This window comes from Triturus cristatus, chromosome 1_2 (assembly GCF_964204655.1).
Source record: "Triturus cristatus chromosome 1_2, aTriCri1.1, whole genome shotgun sequence".
NCBI classification, from domain to species: Eukaryota; Metazoa; Chordata; class Amphibia; order Caudata; family Salamandridae; genus Triturus; species Triturus cristatus.
The window spans coordinates 1,185,048,323-1,185,067,201 of NC_140580.1; the positions used below are offsets into that span (position 1 = coordinate 1,185,048,323).

The window sequence follows — 18,879 nt, forward strand, 5'->3', positions numbered from 1 at the left end:
CGCATTAAATACTTAATGAAAAGGCAATTTGTTCTAAACTATATTTGACCTACCTGTACATTTGCAGTCATAAGCAAGACAGAAGCAGGTGCTCACATGCGCAACCAACAATGTTTTATTTAAATTTCAGAGCTATGGCTATGCTAATGTAAATGTAGCCAAACAAATGTGCCTACGATGTTCAGAGGAGAGAAGCTGCTCGGCAAGGTAATCACATTTTTTTAAACTTATGCCTTGTGAAAAAACAACATCCCGGATGCTTAGTCTAACTTAAAAACATTTTTTTTTTAGTTTTTGCGCCAAATAACAAATAATATTTCCACTTTTCTTGATTTAAATTGAAGTAGCCGATAAGCGTTTCAGCAGACACCGGCTAAATGTAAGCCCCCCGCAGGCGTTTACATTACGGCCCTGTTTTGCACAACATGTAACAGCTTGGCGTGGTACATTCTAAAACCCACGGAAAGCAGTTAAAATACAAGGGGGTTGGGGGAAAGAACAGGCAGAGGGGAAAGGAAGACCAAAGAGAAACTCTTTTTAAAACAAGCATTGGCATAGCCAATAGGTCTCGCCTTTGGGACCTTATAAGTATTTAGCTATGCAACAGTTGATGTTGTTGCACCAAGGATATTGTGCTGCATAATTAAATACTTATAAGGTCCCAAAAGCGAGACCTATTGGCTTTGCCAATTCTTGTTTTGATATTGCTCTGGAGGTCAGGGGAGGGGGGGGTTACAGAAGGAAGATAAACAAAATTGCAGCTCTGCAGCTGTTGAAGACATTATAGTTGCCTTCGCTAGCTTCTTTGTAATATGCAGACTAATCACCCAAAACAGTTCAAAACAAAACACATTCAACATTGTCAAGATCCCTTAATGTGTTGTCAACTTTTACTGCTGAAGGGTAAAGAAAAGTGTTTTTTTTCTTTTTAAACTTGTGTTTTCCAGATTACCTCACTGACAACATAGTTCTCAGTTGACATTTATTTTGAAGGCATGCGGATTATACTTCAACTACTTTCTTCGTGTCACAATTCAAAATGTTTTATGCAGTTCAGTGCATTTCACAGATACCGCTAGTGGACCAGCATTGAGTGTGAGGTGATCGTCATTGCGAACTGACAGACCCTGGAGCTAAATATTCACTGACCAATTAAAAAAACCATTGTGGCTCAAAGCGATCCTCCAGTTTTGTAACGGGATTTAGATTGTGTACACTGTATTTAAATTGCCATTATATAATTATCCTGGTGCACAGTGTGCTTAAGACTGCATTTGTGCATTGTGTGATTTTGATATTGTTGATTGAATGCACAACATTTAAGGCACATAACATGTTTTTTATTTAAAATAAAAATAAAACGCTGAGTGCGATGCTTTTACTGTTTAGTCTGGTAGATCGGATGATGCAGGGCACTGCTTATGTTCTTTGATATTAGTGTCAATATTGAGCTTTGCCTTTTGTTCCGATCTTGCCTCCGCACTGTACCCCTACTGCCAGCCCAGCCTGTCACTTATTTTTCAATCAGGAGATCCTTGTGTACCAATGACTACAAAAGCATAGAACACGCCGGCCCTAGCAACATTTCCGACTCCGCCTCCAGCTGTAACACACAGGAAACACTAGGCGACGTCAAAGGTGAAGTTTAGACTGCGCATATGCAAGGCAAAAACAGCCCACCTCCCCCATTAAAGTCAGGCAGCTTGTTAATGACGCCATACATTTTGCAGTTTTATATAGTGCGAATGAGACCTAAAGATATCGGAGCGCTTTAAGTGAGGACCAGTTTCAGTACACAATGGAAACATTCATGTATTTTGTAACATGCTCACTTGTAATTTTTCTCCTTATGTATCATTACTGCTCCTATTGTGAAGCGCTCTGACACCTTCGGGTAAAGTCCGCGCGATATAAAAACGCATTAAATAAATGAAATAAATTAATAAGACCCTTTACGGGCGCTGTGCTGAAACGTACAGCATGGCACCCGCCTGAGGTGACATTGCAGACAAAGTCCCGAGGCGCATAAGTCACATTTGTTTGTGTAAAAACAAGCTTCAGAGTTTGTTTTGGTTTGGTGTGGGAACGTGATTGAGCCGAAAAGATAGTCTATCGTGTGAGAACTGTGCCTGAGGTTTCGGGTGTACGTATGTTTTTGCTCACCCGATAGACGATTTTAGCCGACTGCTCAAAGTGAAAGAAAGCATGGCTCCCATACTCAAACATTGCACGCATTGTGGCCCGTGAAGCGGGCGACATGGTAATAACAAGCAAGTGCGGGGAGGATATGGGGGGGTAGAGACAGCAGGGAGGACAGGGGCAGCAGTGAAGGGATGGGTAGGAGGGTTGAAGTAGCAACACGGAAACAATACAAAACAAGTTAAAAAAAAGAAACCAGACAAGCCCGGCGGAGCGTGGCGCGCGCGCTTGGCGGGGGAGCACATTCCAGGCGGGGGAGCGGACCCTTTGAAGTGCGATGCCAAACGGATTGCATGGCGGCACGATGCGCGTGATTGTGCGCGTGCTCGCCATGCAATCCGCGTTTCGGAGCACTTTTAAATGCCCCTTACTATGGTCTCGCTTTGCGATCGCTTACGCGACAGCAAGGCGAGACCTAAAAAGGGAGAGGTTGGGAGTAAATATGAACAGAGGGTGGCTCAGATCGTAAAGACAGGGAGTACATGTTTTATAAAATGTGGCTAAACAAATGTACCTACGATGTTTAGGGGAAAGAAGCTGATATCCAATTTTTTAAACTTGTGCCTTGTAAAAATAAATATCCCGGATGATCTGTGTTGTTATCATTTATTTTTATTAAGTTTGTGCGCAAATGTTCTTTTTCCAGCAATCTTTTTGTTTTTATATGAATTTGCCAATGACCGTCCCACCAGACACCGGCGTAATTTAAGTACCCTGCAATCGATAACATTACGCCCCTGGTGTGAGCAATACCCAACATTTTTGCGTAGTACACCCCAAAATACCCCCAAAAAAGATGTAAAATATGGGTTAGGTGGAAAGTGGTCGACTTATTTATTGTAGTGTAGATTTACTGTAATGTTTCTGGTTTTATGTAAATTTGCCCATGCGCGCCGTGGTATGCACTGGCTTTAATTAAGTCCCTTGCAGGGGTTAACAGCATGCCCTAGTGTTGGCTGAGGCCCAACAACTTTGTGTACAGAAGATGTAAACACTGTGAAATAAGTTGCAATCCATGGGGTCACGGGAGAGAGGAGAGGCAGAGGGGAGAGGCAGAGGGGAGAGGAGGAGGGGAGAGGAGGATGGTAGAGAAAGCGTTTTCCGATGTGTGGGGAGATCGGGGCATATTGGAATGAGGCGGGTGAGGATCAAACGAAGGAAGAGAAGTTTACAGCAGAGCGTTTTTCTTTGGAAGTGGGGGAGGTGTGCTGTCTGCCAGCTATCACTGTGGCGGCACTGGTCTGCTTCCAGCGAACAGTTGTGAACACAACATTGTCATTTATATTCGTGGTAGCGCCCGTGCCTTGTGAAAATAAACATCCCGGATGATCAGTGTTATAATTTATTTTTTTACGTTTTTGCGCAAAGGTTCTTCTTTTCTCAGAATGTTTTGGGTTTTTATAAGGATTTGCCGATCACCGGCGTAATAGAGAAACTCTTTTTAACGAGAGGAGAGGCTGAGGGCAGATAGAAACGGAGGGTGTCTCATAGTAAGGAGATAGGGAGTGCATGTTCCCAAACCAACAAAATGTAAATGTGGCCAAACAAATGTGCCTACAATGTTCAGGGCAGAGAAGTACATCGGCAAGGTAATTACATTTTTTTAAACTTGTGCCTTGTGAAAAACATCCCGGATGCTTAGTGTTGCATAAAAATATTATTATTTTAGTTTTTGCGCTAAGTATCAAATATTATTTCAACTTCTATTGATTTTAATTGCAGTAGCCGATAAGCGTACTGGCAGACACTGGCAAAATTCAAGCCCCCTGCAGGCGTTTACATTACGGCCCTGTTTGCGCAACATGCAACAGCATGGCAAATCTGAACAGAGAGTGGCTCACATTGTAAATACAGGGAGTACATGTTTAATAAAATGTGGCTAAACAAACGTGCTGATGATGTTTAGGGTAGAGAAGCGGATATCCAAAGTAATTAATTATTTTTAATAATTTAAAGATACCCACCCACCCCCATCTTGCCCAAGTCCTACATTATTTAATATTTATATGGCCCCCCCAGCAAACATTGTTGAACCGTCTGGATTCAAAATAATCTTGTATGCTGATGACACTCAGCTGATGTTTCCAATCGGTTCCGATCTGGAGGATGAGAAAACCCGATTTGCAGCAGGCATGCTTGCAATTTCAAATTGGATGACAGAGAACTGTCTCCAATCGAATCCCAGCAAGACCGAGATTATGCTTATGGGCAAAGCGTCAACCATCTGGACACAGGAGTGGTGGCCTGACCAGCTGGGAAGTGCTCCCACCCCAGCCCAAGCGGTGAAAAATCTCAGACTAAAACTGGATTCAGCACTAACTATGAAGGATCATATGGTGGCCACCATCAGTTCCTGCTACTACAGCCTTCGCCTCTTACGTAGGATACTCCCCTATTTGCAAATGGATCATCGGAGAACTTTGGTCCAAGCAATGGTGATGAGTGGCCTAGATTATGGGAATGCAATGTTGGCGGAAGTGGGTGAGACATTACTTGCCAAAATGCAGGTTATCCAAAATACCGCGGCTAGGATGAAATCGTCCCCCAGGCTCTTCCTCGGCTCCTTTGCTGAAGCAGCTGCATTGGCTACCAATAAAGAAGCGATCCTTCTTTAAGATCTGTTGTCTTACTTTTAATGCCGTGAATGGCAAAGATCCCCTTTATCTGCAGAAGAAATGTATAAAGCAGGTTTCGGGCTGCAACCCAAGATCCAACTCTTTGGCCCTGCTAAAGGTTCCCCGTATCCGTTTAACCTGCATGGGGGAGGGGGGGGGGCTTTTTCCATTTCTCGCCCCGCGATACTGGAACCAGCTCCCTGTTGCCCTGTGAAAATGTACTTCGTACTTTGCTTTTAGGAAACTACTGAAAACTTTTCTGTTTTAATATACTCATTTAATGTCTCCGGACTCCTTCCTCATTTCGCTAGGTAAGCGCCGAGATGCCTTCCGGTGATTCATGCGATATAAAAAATTAAATAACGTAACATGACTGCAGCATTTTACAAAAAAAAAACAACGTCAAGCCTCTCTTTCATGTCTGCACCCGCCTCGAACAGGGCTCTTTACAATGCATCGTTTTAGATCGAGGTACTTCATACATACATACATACAGTTCAACCATCTTCCGTCTTGTTTGAAGGGCACGCGGTTTAAGATCATCGAAAGACGTGAGTCTGAGGCGAACACTGAACCCATGGTCTGCTCATTATAGCACGTGTTAGCGACGAGCTTGTAACCACGCGAACTGTCCAGCTAGCTAAGAAGCGACCGGTGGCCGTGAAAAGTGTAGACATAAAATATTACTTTTCGGCAGTTTAACCCTGTAAAGTTGATTCTGCAATCTAGGGGATGGTATTAGGAGGGCGAAATCTGACGCCCTCACAGGTAGGAAGGTGGGCGTGTCAATAAATGTTTACAATAAAGAAAAGCAGCCTTCAGTCATTTGTTTATAAACGTAGAGTTGGTCAGATAGGCTTGCAGTTTGCAGGCATGCTTCAGTAAGCGCAGCAGCTCAAAGTGAAGTGATTTACATGACTTAATAGACGAAACGGTGATAGTTTTGGTGCATTAGGTTGTAAAAATATCGATGTTTGACCAGATTTCATTTAATGTGAGAGACTGTCCAAAGAAGAGAACGTGCAGTCTAACATGTAATGTTACGAGGGGTGATAAAAAGGCTAGGTTGTGCAGGGTGAGAGCAGGGCTCGACTCTTGTCATGTGCGATGTGAAAGATTGGATGAGAGGGGCTCAAAGGGGTTTGAGTGACACGTTTCCCATAAGGGAGCGAGCAGGGACACCATCGGTTTGCAAGTTAATTACAAACAGATGGTTTCAAAGCTCGCTCCTGCAAGGGAATCGTCAAACGTGCACACGTTGCCATTGAAAGCAATGCAAAGTGTGCACTTTTTTGGTCAAAAAAGTGAATCGATTCCTAAAAGTCTCCTCCTATGCAGCTCATGCGCGCTGTGTAGGCGAGACCTAAAAATCGAACTCCAGCAACTGAAGAGTGGAGATATTTGAGCGGTCTTCTCTTAAGAAAAAAAAAAATAGACAAATGTCAGCAAAAGTAGGCTCTGTGCATCAAAATCTAGAAACCACCCTGGCCTCAACATTTGCTGGGCAGATGACTGCATAACATTTGCTGGGCAAATGACTGCATTGCATGCATGACTGGTCATCGCCCGAGCAGGAAAACACTGCGTAGATTAAACGTTCAGAGTATCAGAGAAGAAAGGTTCTGACAGCATGGACACATTCACATGTAAAGAACAGGCTGACACGGGCCCTGCAAAGCAGCTCAGCAGGGAGAAGAGCCTATTCACGAGATCCTTTCAGCAATGCTGCTTCCTAATTTCATTCGTATATGTGTGGGTACTTGGCAAGCCTAAACCCTGAACTTCTGTGGTGAAGGAATTACACACCCCACACAGACACTTGGCCAGCTGCCCCTTTACAGAACATGTATATATATGTTTATAGAGGGTATTTTTATATTGCAAACCTAGCTAAGAGGCAGTGGAGTGCTTCACATGGTCTTAAGAGAGAAAATGCTGGGTTGTCGATGGTTGATGCATTGTGATGAAGTGAGTCTTCAACTCTTTCCTCAATTGAAGGAGCGTTGGGGCGGTCCTTATGAATACAGGATGTTGTTCCTGATCATGGGAGCACCGACTGAAAACGTCTGCTGCCATGTTTTGCTTTTTTACACTTACAATGCTGAGATACAAACAAGCACAGGTGTGCCAGACAGCAGTTATAAAGATAGTGCCCATGTGTCTCTCACACACACACACACCCCTGCCCCTACACAGATCTTATAATCATGAGACACAAACAAGCATTGATGTGCCAGACAGCATCTACACAGAACACACAATCTTGGACAGCTGCACTTTCACAGATCTTACCAACAAACGAGACCAACCAATGTTTGCAGCAGTAAAGGCATAAGACAATTCTCATAACCAGCACAAAAGAGCTATGGTGCTCGTACTCATACAGGGCAAAAGACTTGCTAGTCAGAGAATCGCCAGCCACAAACACTAGAATGAAGTAAAAATACAGGCAGCAAACAAAGTTACAGATGGAGCGACATTTCTAGCAGGGCAAGGCAGGACCACAAGCATGCATGTCACTGCACCTGTGCAGGCCTCACCTTCATGCTGCCCAACGATGGGACGACTAGCCCATTGGACCTATGAAGATCAGACACCAGACCCTTCAGAAAGGCATGAATCTAAAGAGAAAACCAGGAGAGAAAGCCACCAGACTGTTCAGAAAGTCATGAAGTAAAGCAGGAGAGAGAAAGCTGCGTAGACAGAAAAGACAAAACAGCTGAGAGGAAGCAAGCAGATCTGTGGTTAGTAGAAGAAAGTAGGTTTAAACAGATGGAGCACTAAAGAACAAGACCTGCTGGTCGAAAACTTGAAATCCACAGAGGACGGCACTACAGGCCTGTAGTTAGCCACACATCGTATGAAGAGAAATGTCAAGAGTAGAGATGTTTAAAAGAAAACTCTCCCCATCTGCAGACATTTACTTTTTCATTTTTCTTTAGGTTAGGGTTGAAAAACCTCATAAAACGAACTTCAAAAACTAAGACACTAAATCATGTGCCTGGAAATAAATTATAAGATAATATTGAGCCTCCCAAAATTGTCAAACTCGAGTGTGGAGAATCTCAGCACAACTTCTGCCTCTTGTGACCATGACTGGGGACCAAGCCCAGCTAGCCTCCCAGCTGGGTGATAAATATCAACCAGGAGAATCAACACCACTTGCCACAGAGCCTGAACACCGGCATCTGCCTACCTGCCGAGGCCAGAGGACCCTAGGAGGAGGAGGAGGAGGATGCCTCGAGGCAGCGAGGTCTAGTGGGGATCATGTCGAATGCATCCCTGAAGTCTAACCTGAATGTCACCTCATATAAATGGAGAATAACTATAGCCCTTTAGACAGGAAGCGGGACTCAGGATCTTACTCGGACAACATTGAAGTGTCAGCCTTACGAAATGTGGGTATTATTTGCGATGCGCTGTATTTCTCTGTTCCTACATAAACAATTATTTTTTCATAACAGCCAGTATTTGGCCTGCCATTTATTTACTGGGGCTGCTGAGAGTCTGTGTACATCATATGTAGGCTTTCCTGTTTTCAGTTTCTATTTTTGGTCAATTCTGGTGGTTTTTTTTCCGTGTTTTCAAGTTATTTCAATGCCTTAAAAAAACAGTGGTTAAACATTTTCAAGCCATGAAAAGCAACAGAAACAGTGTTTTTACAGTGTTTGTTGAACATTTTTATTATTACTTGCTTTCTGCACCGATAGTGCTCGGCATATAGACAGTGTACGTACAGCGTATATGAGGTCCAAATACATGTTTACAAATCAAAAAGATCGTAGTACACCATACAATACTTCTTCAGTGAGTCTTTAGTCACGTACGCTTGCACTTTCTTTCCCATGTAAACTTTTATCTATGAAAAAGCCCTCTCAACATTGGCACTTGAGACGGGCAAAGCCAGTACACAATTTGCTAACTCTGGTCACTGACATAGCTTTCCACACCAATACTGGTGCACCTGAAGATTGTGATTCTGTAGGAGAGCTTCTGCAACATATGCCTTGAACTGGGTGCATATGCCCTCAGAGTTATTGAAGTGGTCAAAAATGAAGACGCACTTTTGAAAGTACAGTGTAAATGTCCCCTTTCCTAAGGGATCTATAAGTGTGCAGAGTATCACAGTGAGGTTTCATTGACTTCAAATGCCATGGTCGGTGAAGGGCCATTTCTCATACATTGCAAAATAAAAGTTTCTGAATTGCTCCTCAACATTTCTTTGCTTACCAATTGGCAAGTACTCTAAAATGTAACATGTTGCAGTGCCAAAGTCACTAAAAGTCGCCCAGCCTACTCTCAAGGAGATGTTTCACATCTACACCAACTATGCTGAACACTTGGTAGACAAGGGTGTTTTCAGACTCTAGTTTTTTTTTTTTATTATGTTCAATACAGCAGTCATGCTTTCCTGTAAAAATCTGAGAATGCAGTAGAGTGGACTTTTTTTCAAATCACTATCATTATGTGACCATTTCTTGCCTTTGGCATAATCACTCAGCAAAGGTTCTGTAAACGGTTACCACATGGCTAATATAGCATTCATGGCCCCTAGGACTGAGAACCACCAGCTAAGTGACACCGTTGGGATTACTCTTTCTTTGATGCCACACAAAGCACAAAATGAGAAATATTTGCGTTTTAGTTTCCGCGTATAACAAAACAGTGCATCAGAATGGACTAAAAAGTCACTAGCATTCTTCATGAACTCTGAAGATTGTAAAGATGCTTTCAGCATTCCATCTAACAAGTGGCAAGGATCTCTCACAGGGAAGCGCTTCAGCTCAGGTTTCGATTTTGACAGGTCATCACACAATTTCTCCATATACGTAACTGAATCACTGCAAATACAAATAATATCACTCTAATCACTGTTGAACTTGGTAAGAACTTTTTGCAGCATCATTCCAAGTGACACAGAGTCCAGTGATTTCCAAATGTCTGGTGTCAGGTTTTCACCAGTATCCCAGATGCTTTGTGACTGCACTCTTTTCACATATACCTGTCACTATACCTTGCATTGAATGTTTAAAGCCTGGGGTGTTTGGCAATTCACCTACTATCAATACTGACTCACTAGAAAAGGGGGCTGATGTATCAAGGGCTTTTACTCTTTCACTGTGGGTAAATGTGATGGTACATATTGGGAAAGATTCTTATGGAACCTACATTTTTATCCCATCAGTGAAAGACTAAACGTAGCCAAAAAAATCAAATATGATTTTTATATTTCCCGATTCTCTACAGTTTATAAAATAAACAACATTTAAAACATGTACCAACAAGGAGAAGTTGGGAAGAAGCTGGAGTACACACCATAGGGCAGTTAGATCAGGATGGCATGTTATTACCTTTTGAAGAATTTAATGAGCAGAATGGGATACCGGGGGGTGACTTCCTGCTACATGCGGCCTTGACAGCAGCAATACGTAAGCACTGAGGGGGTTGGCCTTACCAAACCTGGATTAGACGAAGGTTGCCAATACGTGGTAACGGCAACTGGGACGATTAAGGCGGTCACCTGTTTGTATAGGAGGCTGACCCGTGCAACACTCCTCCCACTTAGTGAACTACAACATAAATGGGAAGAGGACTTAGGAGAACCCTTGGAGGAAAAAACATGGGGAAAGCTAACGGAAAGGGTCAGCAAGGTCACTAGAAATGCCCGGTTTCAGTTGGTTAAATTTTTATATCCGCAACAGTAATTGAACAAACGATGGACCAAGCAAAGACCACATACTCTGAACCAGAACACAAATAGTGCAACCATTCAGCATAGGAAATGAGACAAAAATGGGATTTGCCCCCACTATGATGGTACATACATAAAACTACTCCCACAAAGTAGAAATTTCCTCTCACATGCCATAGGGGTGAGGTTTATTACGGCTACGGGAGGCAGGAATACTGTTGAGGCTTCAGTGGTGGGGCCTTATGTCGGGATGGGCTAGCCCCACTCCATTATTCCTTTAGAAAATACCCTAGCATCCAGTAAGCTTTTTGTCGGGTGGGGAGGGGTGGGGAAGAGTGATTGGAGGAAAACACCCTGCTCTCCCCCAGGGAAGCAGAAAGACTGTTGCTGCTTTTGGGGGTGGCCCAATGCCAGGATGGGACACCCCCACCCAGTGTCTTGCCCCACTGTAAAATCCTCAGCGTCTTGCGGGCTTTCAATCCTCTCCTCTAGCAGGATTACGGGAAAAAGAATATTTGGAGCAAATTTCCTATCTGCCTCCTGTGGGTGGGAGAGCATTAAAACTGTTGCGCCTTCTGGATTGGGAATATGCCCAATGCTAGGGTAGGCTGCCCCCATCTTTTATTGGTGTCATTAAAAAAAACTGGTGTCTAGGGGGCTTTCAGCCCCCTTATGGGGCAAATCTCCTATCTGTGCCCCAGGTGTGGGGGGTGGGGGGGGGGGGAGAAAGGCGGTAGAAAGACTACTGCACCTTTGGGGTAGGGGTATGGCCCAATGCAAGAGTAGGTCACCCCCATCTTTATTTGTTGCCATTTCGAAATCCATGGTGTAAAGTATACTTGCTACACTCCCCTGAGGGGGAGATTGGGGGCAAATCACCCAATCTGACTCCCAGGGGGCCAAAACAAGTGTTCTGCCCCCGTTTTGGCAGGGGGTGTGGCCCTATGGTGGGCTGTCCCACCCCTTTACAAAATTGGCCTACAATTCTCTGGTATCTAGAGGGCTTTCGTGGGGAAAAGGATTTGGGGCAAGCCCGCCAATCTGCCTCCCATGAGGGCAGAAAGATTCTATTGTCCCCTGTGTTGGGGGGGAGGCATGGCCCTATGTTGGGTTGAAAACATGGCCCTATGTCGGGGTGAGGTCATGGCACTATGCCAGGATAGGCCGTCCCCATTGCTTTTATTGGGATAAGTATTTCACTGGGGTCTAGGTGGTTTTCTATCCACTCCCTCACCAACGCAGCAGACTGGGGCACACCCCCCACAACCTACCTACCGTGAAGGGGCAGAAAAAGTGTATTGCCCTCTTAGGGATGGAGGCATGGTCCAATGCCAGAATGCACCAATCCCTTCCAAATAATTTACATGAAGAATCCCTAGTGTCTAGTAGGCTTTTCTGCCTCCCTCCCCCATGGGAGCAAACTGAGGGTACGTGCCCGCTGCCTCAGGGGGAGGCATAAAGTCTGTAAGTGCCCAGGACAGTGAGGGGATCAAAGGCCCATGCCTCTGGGGGGCGCTCCACCACCGGCAAATAATCCCTGGAGTCTGGTGCAGTGGATCCCAGCTCGGAGTTACGCAGGCATCACAAATAGGCAGAGGAAGGGGTAGCAGTTTGATCAGAAGAGATTACGTTTCAGCCCCCACCTTTATGAAAACAACCATTGGCAAAGCCAATAGGTCTCGCCAGCACTGGCCGCGTGATAGCATTTTACTTTTTGCTGTACAACATGGCTAAAAGACATTGGCAAAGCCAACAGCTCTCACTTAGGTGCGTCCTATTGCCTTTGCCAAAGCTTGGTAAATAGAGCTGACGGTCTGCCAAAGGACTGCTTCACAACAACTAGAGTGCACACCTAAAAAACACTCGTGAATGGGAGCAATCTAAGAAGTAAAAATAGCAACTGTAGCTGAGAAACGATTTCTCAGCAGTGCCTACCGGAGGGCAGGACAGTGATTGCTGCCTCAAGTAATCAATGTAAAACAAAGAATAAAGCAGAGCACAAATAAAAAATAGTTAAAGAATCTTTAGAATCACTGAAAACGCAGTAGCAGCTCGGTAAATCACTCCACACTCGGTCAGCTAGAATGCATACAGTCCAAATGCAGAATAGAAGAAACATTCAACTTACATTCAGATGCACATACGCATGCCAGCTATTTCTAAATAGGAATGACAGTCTGCCCAAGGATCACTTCCCAACAACTAGCACGTGCTTAAAAAAATGCCCGCACTTGTGTAGGAGCATTGAAGCGATACATTATTAATGATAAATGAAACAAGCATTTGCAATGCAATAGGTCTCGCATTTGGGAAAGTTTGAGCTATTGACATTGTAAACTACAATGCCTTTTATTTATGTGTTATAAAAACCTGCAAGTGGTGCATAAACACGCACTTTGTACTTGTAGTCCTTACTTACAAGAAGCAAGGTTGGCAGTAACCGTGCCTTTTACTTCCGGCCTTGCTTATAGTAAGAAAGCACTAGTAGTACAAAGTGTATGTTGACGCACTGCTTGCAGGTTTATTCAAACAAAAAAATAAAAGGCATTGTCATTTGCAAAGCCAATAGCTCAAACTCTCGCTAATGCGAGACCTATTGCATTTCAAATGCTAGTTAATCTGGGGTGGGGACAATACAGAGGGGCATGTGGGCAGTTAGCACGGACCGGTTGGCTATGCCAATGTTTGCTTTTTTCTTCTTCTAGACGTTGTTCCCGAAATGCTTCTTGACCTTGGGAGCTTGTTAGCGACGAGTGGAATTCGGGCTCTTTGTTATCGCTCTGTATTTCCGAGAAATGTCCCATCCCCCACCTCTCCCGCTCGCTGGAGTCACAAAGCTGTCGGTTTTAAGAGCGGCTTACGTTGGCGCCGACGGCCTCGCATGGGGGTTGAGGTGGATTTTCAATTTATTTTTAGATTAATGTTTTTGAATGTGTTGCTGATGGTCTCACAGAACTTATTTCCTAAGAGGTAGGAACCCGGTGGGCCTTTGCCCAGTGTGGAAAAAAAATGAGCGCATGTTGCATGAAGTGGTGAAACCTCGGCGCGCTGCTAAAGAGCAGCTGCACATTTCCACATACTTGCACGCTCTGCCAAATAATGCAGGCTTTCTGGATGCTGTTTTGGTTATTGTTTTGAGTTTCCACAGGGCACTTTTAAGTGTATGTTACGTATATGGGATAATTGTTTAGAAAACAGACCTTCTCTTATTTTGAAACGCACAAACAAATTTTCCTCCGTTCCCAAATTCGCCATTTTCTTTTAATACAACCTTTTCTTTGAGCTACGTTAGCTGTCCCCGCTTAAACATGTTTAACCAAATGCAACGAAGGCATACGAAGAACATGTATGGAACAGACTGCCGTTTCATTTCTGTGCAGGAAGGATGGGAGAGAAAACAGTCCTTCATTTGTGAATTGTGGGTGTTGGCATTCTGCTGTTTGCTATTTGCCGTTTTTGGTGCAGAGCAAATGAATGAATCGCACGTAGGTTATCTTCGCCGTGTTTCGAGGAAATAAATCTTCTAATTACTGTCCTTGGCTTTTTTCCCCCCACAGGCATCACGTTGCAGGATTACACGTATTTGGTTCCGACAAAGTGCAAAACGTATTTTTTGTTTCAAGTTGTTCTCGTCTATATTAGTGTTGATACTGCATTTTGCTCCCCATTGCATAAGCTTCATTAGGTTTTGTATACCGTTGGTATGCACAATTGAGTGCGTGTTCTATTGTTGTCCAGCCAACAGCACACCTGCCACTGACAGCGAGTTACAAAACAAAGGTGTTTTAGTTTGTCATAGTTCCCCACATTGTACTCTTGTCTTTATTGATGTAATAATAGTATCCAAGTAAGTCACTTTGCATCTAGTCAGTTTGCTGTCACTAAGGTGCAGTCCGAGAGAACCTATAGACTTTGATGGTTTCTCAGTGGTAAGGAAAGAATGCTGGGCCCATAAACAGAAGGGACATTTATATTTAAAACAAGCGGCAGTGAAAGCGGTCGCCATTGTAAAACAAAAAGACGCACACAAAGGCCAATAGCATGGCCCAAAGGGAAAAGCACACGCACGAGCATGTGCGATTCCTAGGACGATTTTGAAACCCCGTACAAGAGGTCTCTCGCTGCGCGAGCAGTGCTACGCATGCTGTGTGAGAACACAGCCGCGGATCCCAATAGACTGCAATGGAGCAAGTCGCGGTTGGAATTTTAAAGTTTTAGGATACTTCGGGAGAGAGTCTATAAGCAAGTCACTTACAGGGTAAGTAGTTCTAGAGCCAACACACACAGGAGCACCGTAGTGCTGGAGTTACCTCACCCAGGGAAGCCGGGTGCATAGGTGTCTTTTGGTGTCAGGTCGCGGCGTCATTTTCAATGGGAGTCAAAGAAGACTTGCTGCTTGTGAAGACAGGAGAAGTGTCCGGTGGAATCCAAGGCTGGATTCAGAAGAAAGAAGACCTGAAAGCAGAGGAGACAGTGTTCAAAGTCACTTGGCAGTGACCCGTGGCCAGGAAGATGGATGCCCACAGTCGTCGGGTGATTTCAGGTGATCACGGGTGTCTTGACTTCAGCCACGAGGTCCAGGAGGCGTCGACGACGACCAGGAGCTGGATTCGGCGTGTCCCACGAAGTCTGCAGCTTACTGCGGTGTCGGCGACCAGATTGGAGCCAACAAGCCTTGTAACAGCAAGGCTCGTGGAAAGTGTAAAAAGTCAGCAGTGCAGACCAGCAAGCTCTGAGGGACTCACCCAGCGAGGGTAAGTCAGGGCAGGCCTGGAGCAACCAGGGGAGTCCTTTGGAATTGTAGAACGTTTTTCTGGGGACCCACAAGCCAGCCGGCAAGGGATCGCGAAGACTCCTCGGGAGGATTCACTCACCAGGAGTCCACGGTCACTCGGGACGAGGTAGGCCTCTGATCTTCGGAGCAAATCCTGCTGGAGGCTTGGACCACACGTGGTCCAATGCACAAATTCGTAGAATGTCGTGAAGGGGTTGCACTCGACAATAGTGCACGGTACCCGGGTATTGCTGTTCCTCGTCACTCGTGGGGTCCACTTGCCTCAGTGTCGCTGGGGACTCACGATGGCCTTGGAGAAGTCAGGAAATCCACTTCCGGGGCTGCAGGGACTTCGGACTCCGGCGGGAACAGGAAAGTTTGCGACCGTTGATTCAAAGGTTTGGCAAGCAGGGGAGTCACTCCTTGACTCCAAGGGAGATTCTTCAGTCTTCCAGAGGTAGTGGAACGTCGAAGGTCCAGGATTCTTCTTCAGAGCGTCGTCCAGGGATATCTAGTTTGCAATGGCAAGGGTTCCCTAACTTATACTACAAGGAAGGGAGGGACTAGCTCTATGACCCCTCCTATGGGGGGGATCAGGGGAGTGGGTGGCTACACCCACTTCCCTTTGTCCAGTTTCACGCCAGAGCAGGGGCAGGTAGCCCCTGAACCGGTTTGAGCTGGCATATGCACAGAGGAGCCTACTGCTCCCCCAGTGCAGGACTTCAAAGCACTCTAGGAGTGCACCCACCCAGCCCCAATACACTAAATCCTGTCTGGAAGGTGGTGACACCTCCCTGTGACAGGATGCCTATTGTTGGACCTCCTCCACTGCGAGTTTCGGTCAGCAGCAGGAGGGCAGCCCAGTGTCTGACAGGTGGCATCCATTTTGTGATGCCAGGGCGCTTCAGGATTCTACCGTGTTTCCACAGTGGGTACATGTCTATCCCTCTAGAAGGGCGGGATCATACTCCCACATCAGTTACTTGTGTGGGGGTTTGATTCCGAAGCGTTTGACACCAAACACGACAGGTTTTGATGCAGCCATCCCAAAGTTAGCATTTACAGCGAGGTTATAATGCACTTAAGAGTATATGGTTTAACCGCATCCACAAACAGCCACAGAGAATGGACTCTGAGAGCTGCAGAGGGGCCCTGCTCAGGCAGAGGCACCCCTTCACATGGAAACCAAGCACCCTGCCCTTAGGATTAATAGGGCCCGCCTTAGGGGTGACTGATAGGTTTATATGTGTGTGTGTAAGGTGAGATATAGTGAACCTATTTTTCAGTGAGGAGTGCTAACACTACCTCACCCAGGCTGCAGTAGCAGGCCTGTGGTGTCAGATTTAGTCTGTTATCCAGGGGTGGCATAATACATGCTTCAGCCCCTGGTAGGCCTGTGAAGTACCTATGCCCTTGGTACCTAAGGTACCATATACTAGGGGCTCATAAGGTACCACAGTATCCAATCACTAGTGCATCTAATATGCACTCCAAGTTGTTTAGAGAGAACAGAGAGTCTGGGGCCCGATTAGCAGGGTCCCAGCCGGACTATAGCCAGAAACCAGTGTATACATCAGAAAAAAAGTGGGGGCACATAAGTGCAGATCCTACTCTCCTACACCACTGCACTACCCTAAACCCTAACACACTACCCCCATCACGACCCCCTTCACTACCCAAACACAACTGCACTACCCTAAACCCTAAAACACTACCCCCTGCATGACCCCCTACACTACCCAAACACCACAGCAGTACCCTAAACCCTAAAACACTACCCCAGCATGACCCCCTACACTACCCAAAAACCACCGCACTACCCTAAACCCTAAAACACGACCCCCTACACTACCCAAACACCACTGCACTACCCTAAACCCTAAAGCACTACCCCCAGCATGACCTCCTACACTACCCAAACACCACCGCACTATCCTAAACCCTAAATCTACCCCCAGCACGACCCCCTACACTACCAAAACACCACTGCACTACCCTAAACCCTAAAACACTACCCCCAGCATGACCTCCTACACTACCCAAACACCACTGCACTACCCTAAACCCTAAACCCTAAAACACTACCCCCTGCATGACCCCCTACACTACCCAAACACCACTGTGCTACCCTTAACCCTAAAACACTACCTCCAGTAAGACCCCTACACTACCCAAACACCACAGCAGTACCCTAAACCCTAACACTACCCCAGCATGACCCCCTACACTACCCAAACACCACTGCACTACCCTAAACCCTAAAGCACTACCCCCTACACTACCCAAACACCACTGCACTACCCTAAACCCTAAAGCACTACCCCCAGCATGAACTCCTACACTACCCAAACACCACTGCACTATCCTAAACCCTAAATCTACCCCCAGCACGACCCCCTACACTACCAAAACACCACTGCACTACCCTAAACCCTAAAACACTACCCCCAGCATGACCTCCTACACTACCCAAACACCACTGCACTACCCTAAACCTTAAAACACTACCCGCAGCACGACCCCCTACACTACACAAACACCACTGCAGTACCCTAAAGCACTACCCTCACCACTACCCAAACACCACTGCACTACCCTAAACCCTAGTAAAGTAACTCCCGCCCCATGCCCAATCCCCTTACCTGTCACTCCTTGTGGTTCCTGCTTCACGTCGTCTCTGAGGGGCGGTGCATGTCGTTGTGAGGAATCTGAACAGCCTATGTTTCCTTACAACAACGTAGATCGTCCACATTTTTTTAGAACGCATGGTCATTTACCATACATACCTTTACAACGAAATTCGTTGTAAAGGTATGCGTGGTAAATGACCATGCATTCTAAAAAAAATGCGTAGTAATGACTTCGCGATGTACAACGCATACATGGTAATGCATGCGTTGTAATGGTATTGAGAAGTAAAAAAGTCGTTGTAACAGCTGTTTACCGATCGAAGTTGGCCCCTGTTCTTCAGCGAGTCTTTTATTTGATTAGGAGGAATGTGTTTTTTTACCAAAAGTGCATTCCCAGCTGTTGTATTGTGAAAGTGTCCGCGTAGCCTGGTTTCACTTCCGGTGAGAGAGTGGAAGAGTCTGTTTCGATCTAAAGGAGTTCTGTTGTTGGACGGGGCCGGCGCGACACGTCATCAGAAAACACAGCTAATGGAAAGCATCTTCCCCGAAGTGTGGAGCAGTGCCATGAGAGGTCAACGAGTGTGTGTCCCACCGCAGTTTGATCGTACTGTGCCGTTCTAGGTTACGGGAGGCAGAAGCGGCATCCATCGCAGGTCCTCTTGTGCACTAAACAAGCATTTGCAATGCAACAGGTCTCGCATTTACAAGAGTTTAACTTATTGGCATTATAAATATTTAGGTTTAAAAAACCAAAAGCTAAATAAAAGGCAGTCATTTACAATGCCAATAGCTGAAACTCACGTAAATGCGAGACCTGTTGCATTACAAATGCTTGTTTTCTTTGCATGTGAGATCCTGAAGCAGGCTATGTTGCTGAGAACAAGGGAAAAATTAAAACGCCAAAAGAGGAATTAAATCAGAATTTAAGGCGAGATTGCCCTAAAGTAGTTTCGGTCTCTTCTCAGATAA

General features: G+C 45.5%; 1 protein-coding gene across 10 annotated transcripts in view; it reads right to left on the reverse strand.

Moving 5' to 3' along the window:
• Positions 1-18,879, reverse strand: part of GOLGA2 (golgin A2) — a 410,097-nt gene that overhangs the window by 366,892 nt on the left and 24,326 nt on the right. For 4 of the 10 annotated variants that reach the window (XM_085614118.1, XM_085614111.1, XM_085614112.1 and 1 more), the window contains exon 3: positions 7,355-7,435. The exons of the other annotated variants lie outside the window; for them this stretch is intronic. In XM_085614118.1, coding sequence (XP_085470244.1) covers positions 7,355-7,435 — 81 coding nt within the window. The remainder of the gene's footprint in view (positions 1-7,354; positions 7,436-18,879) is intronic. 10 annotated transcript variants of the gene reach the window in all.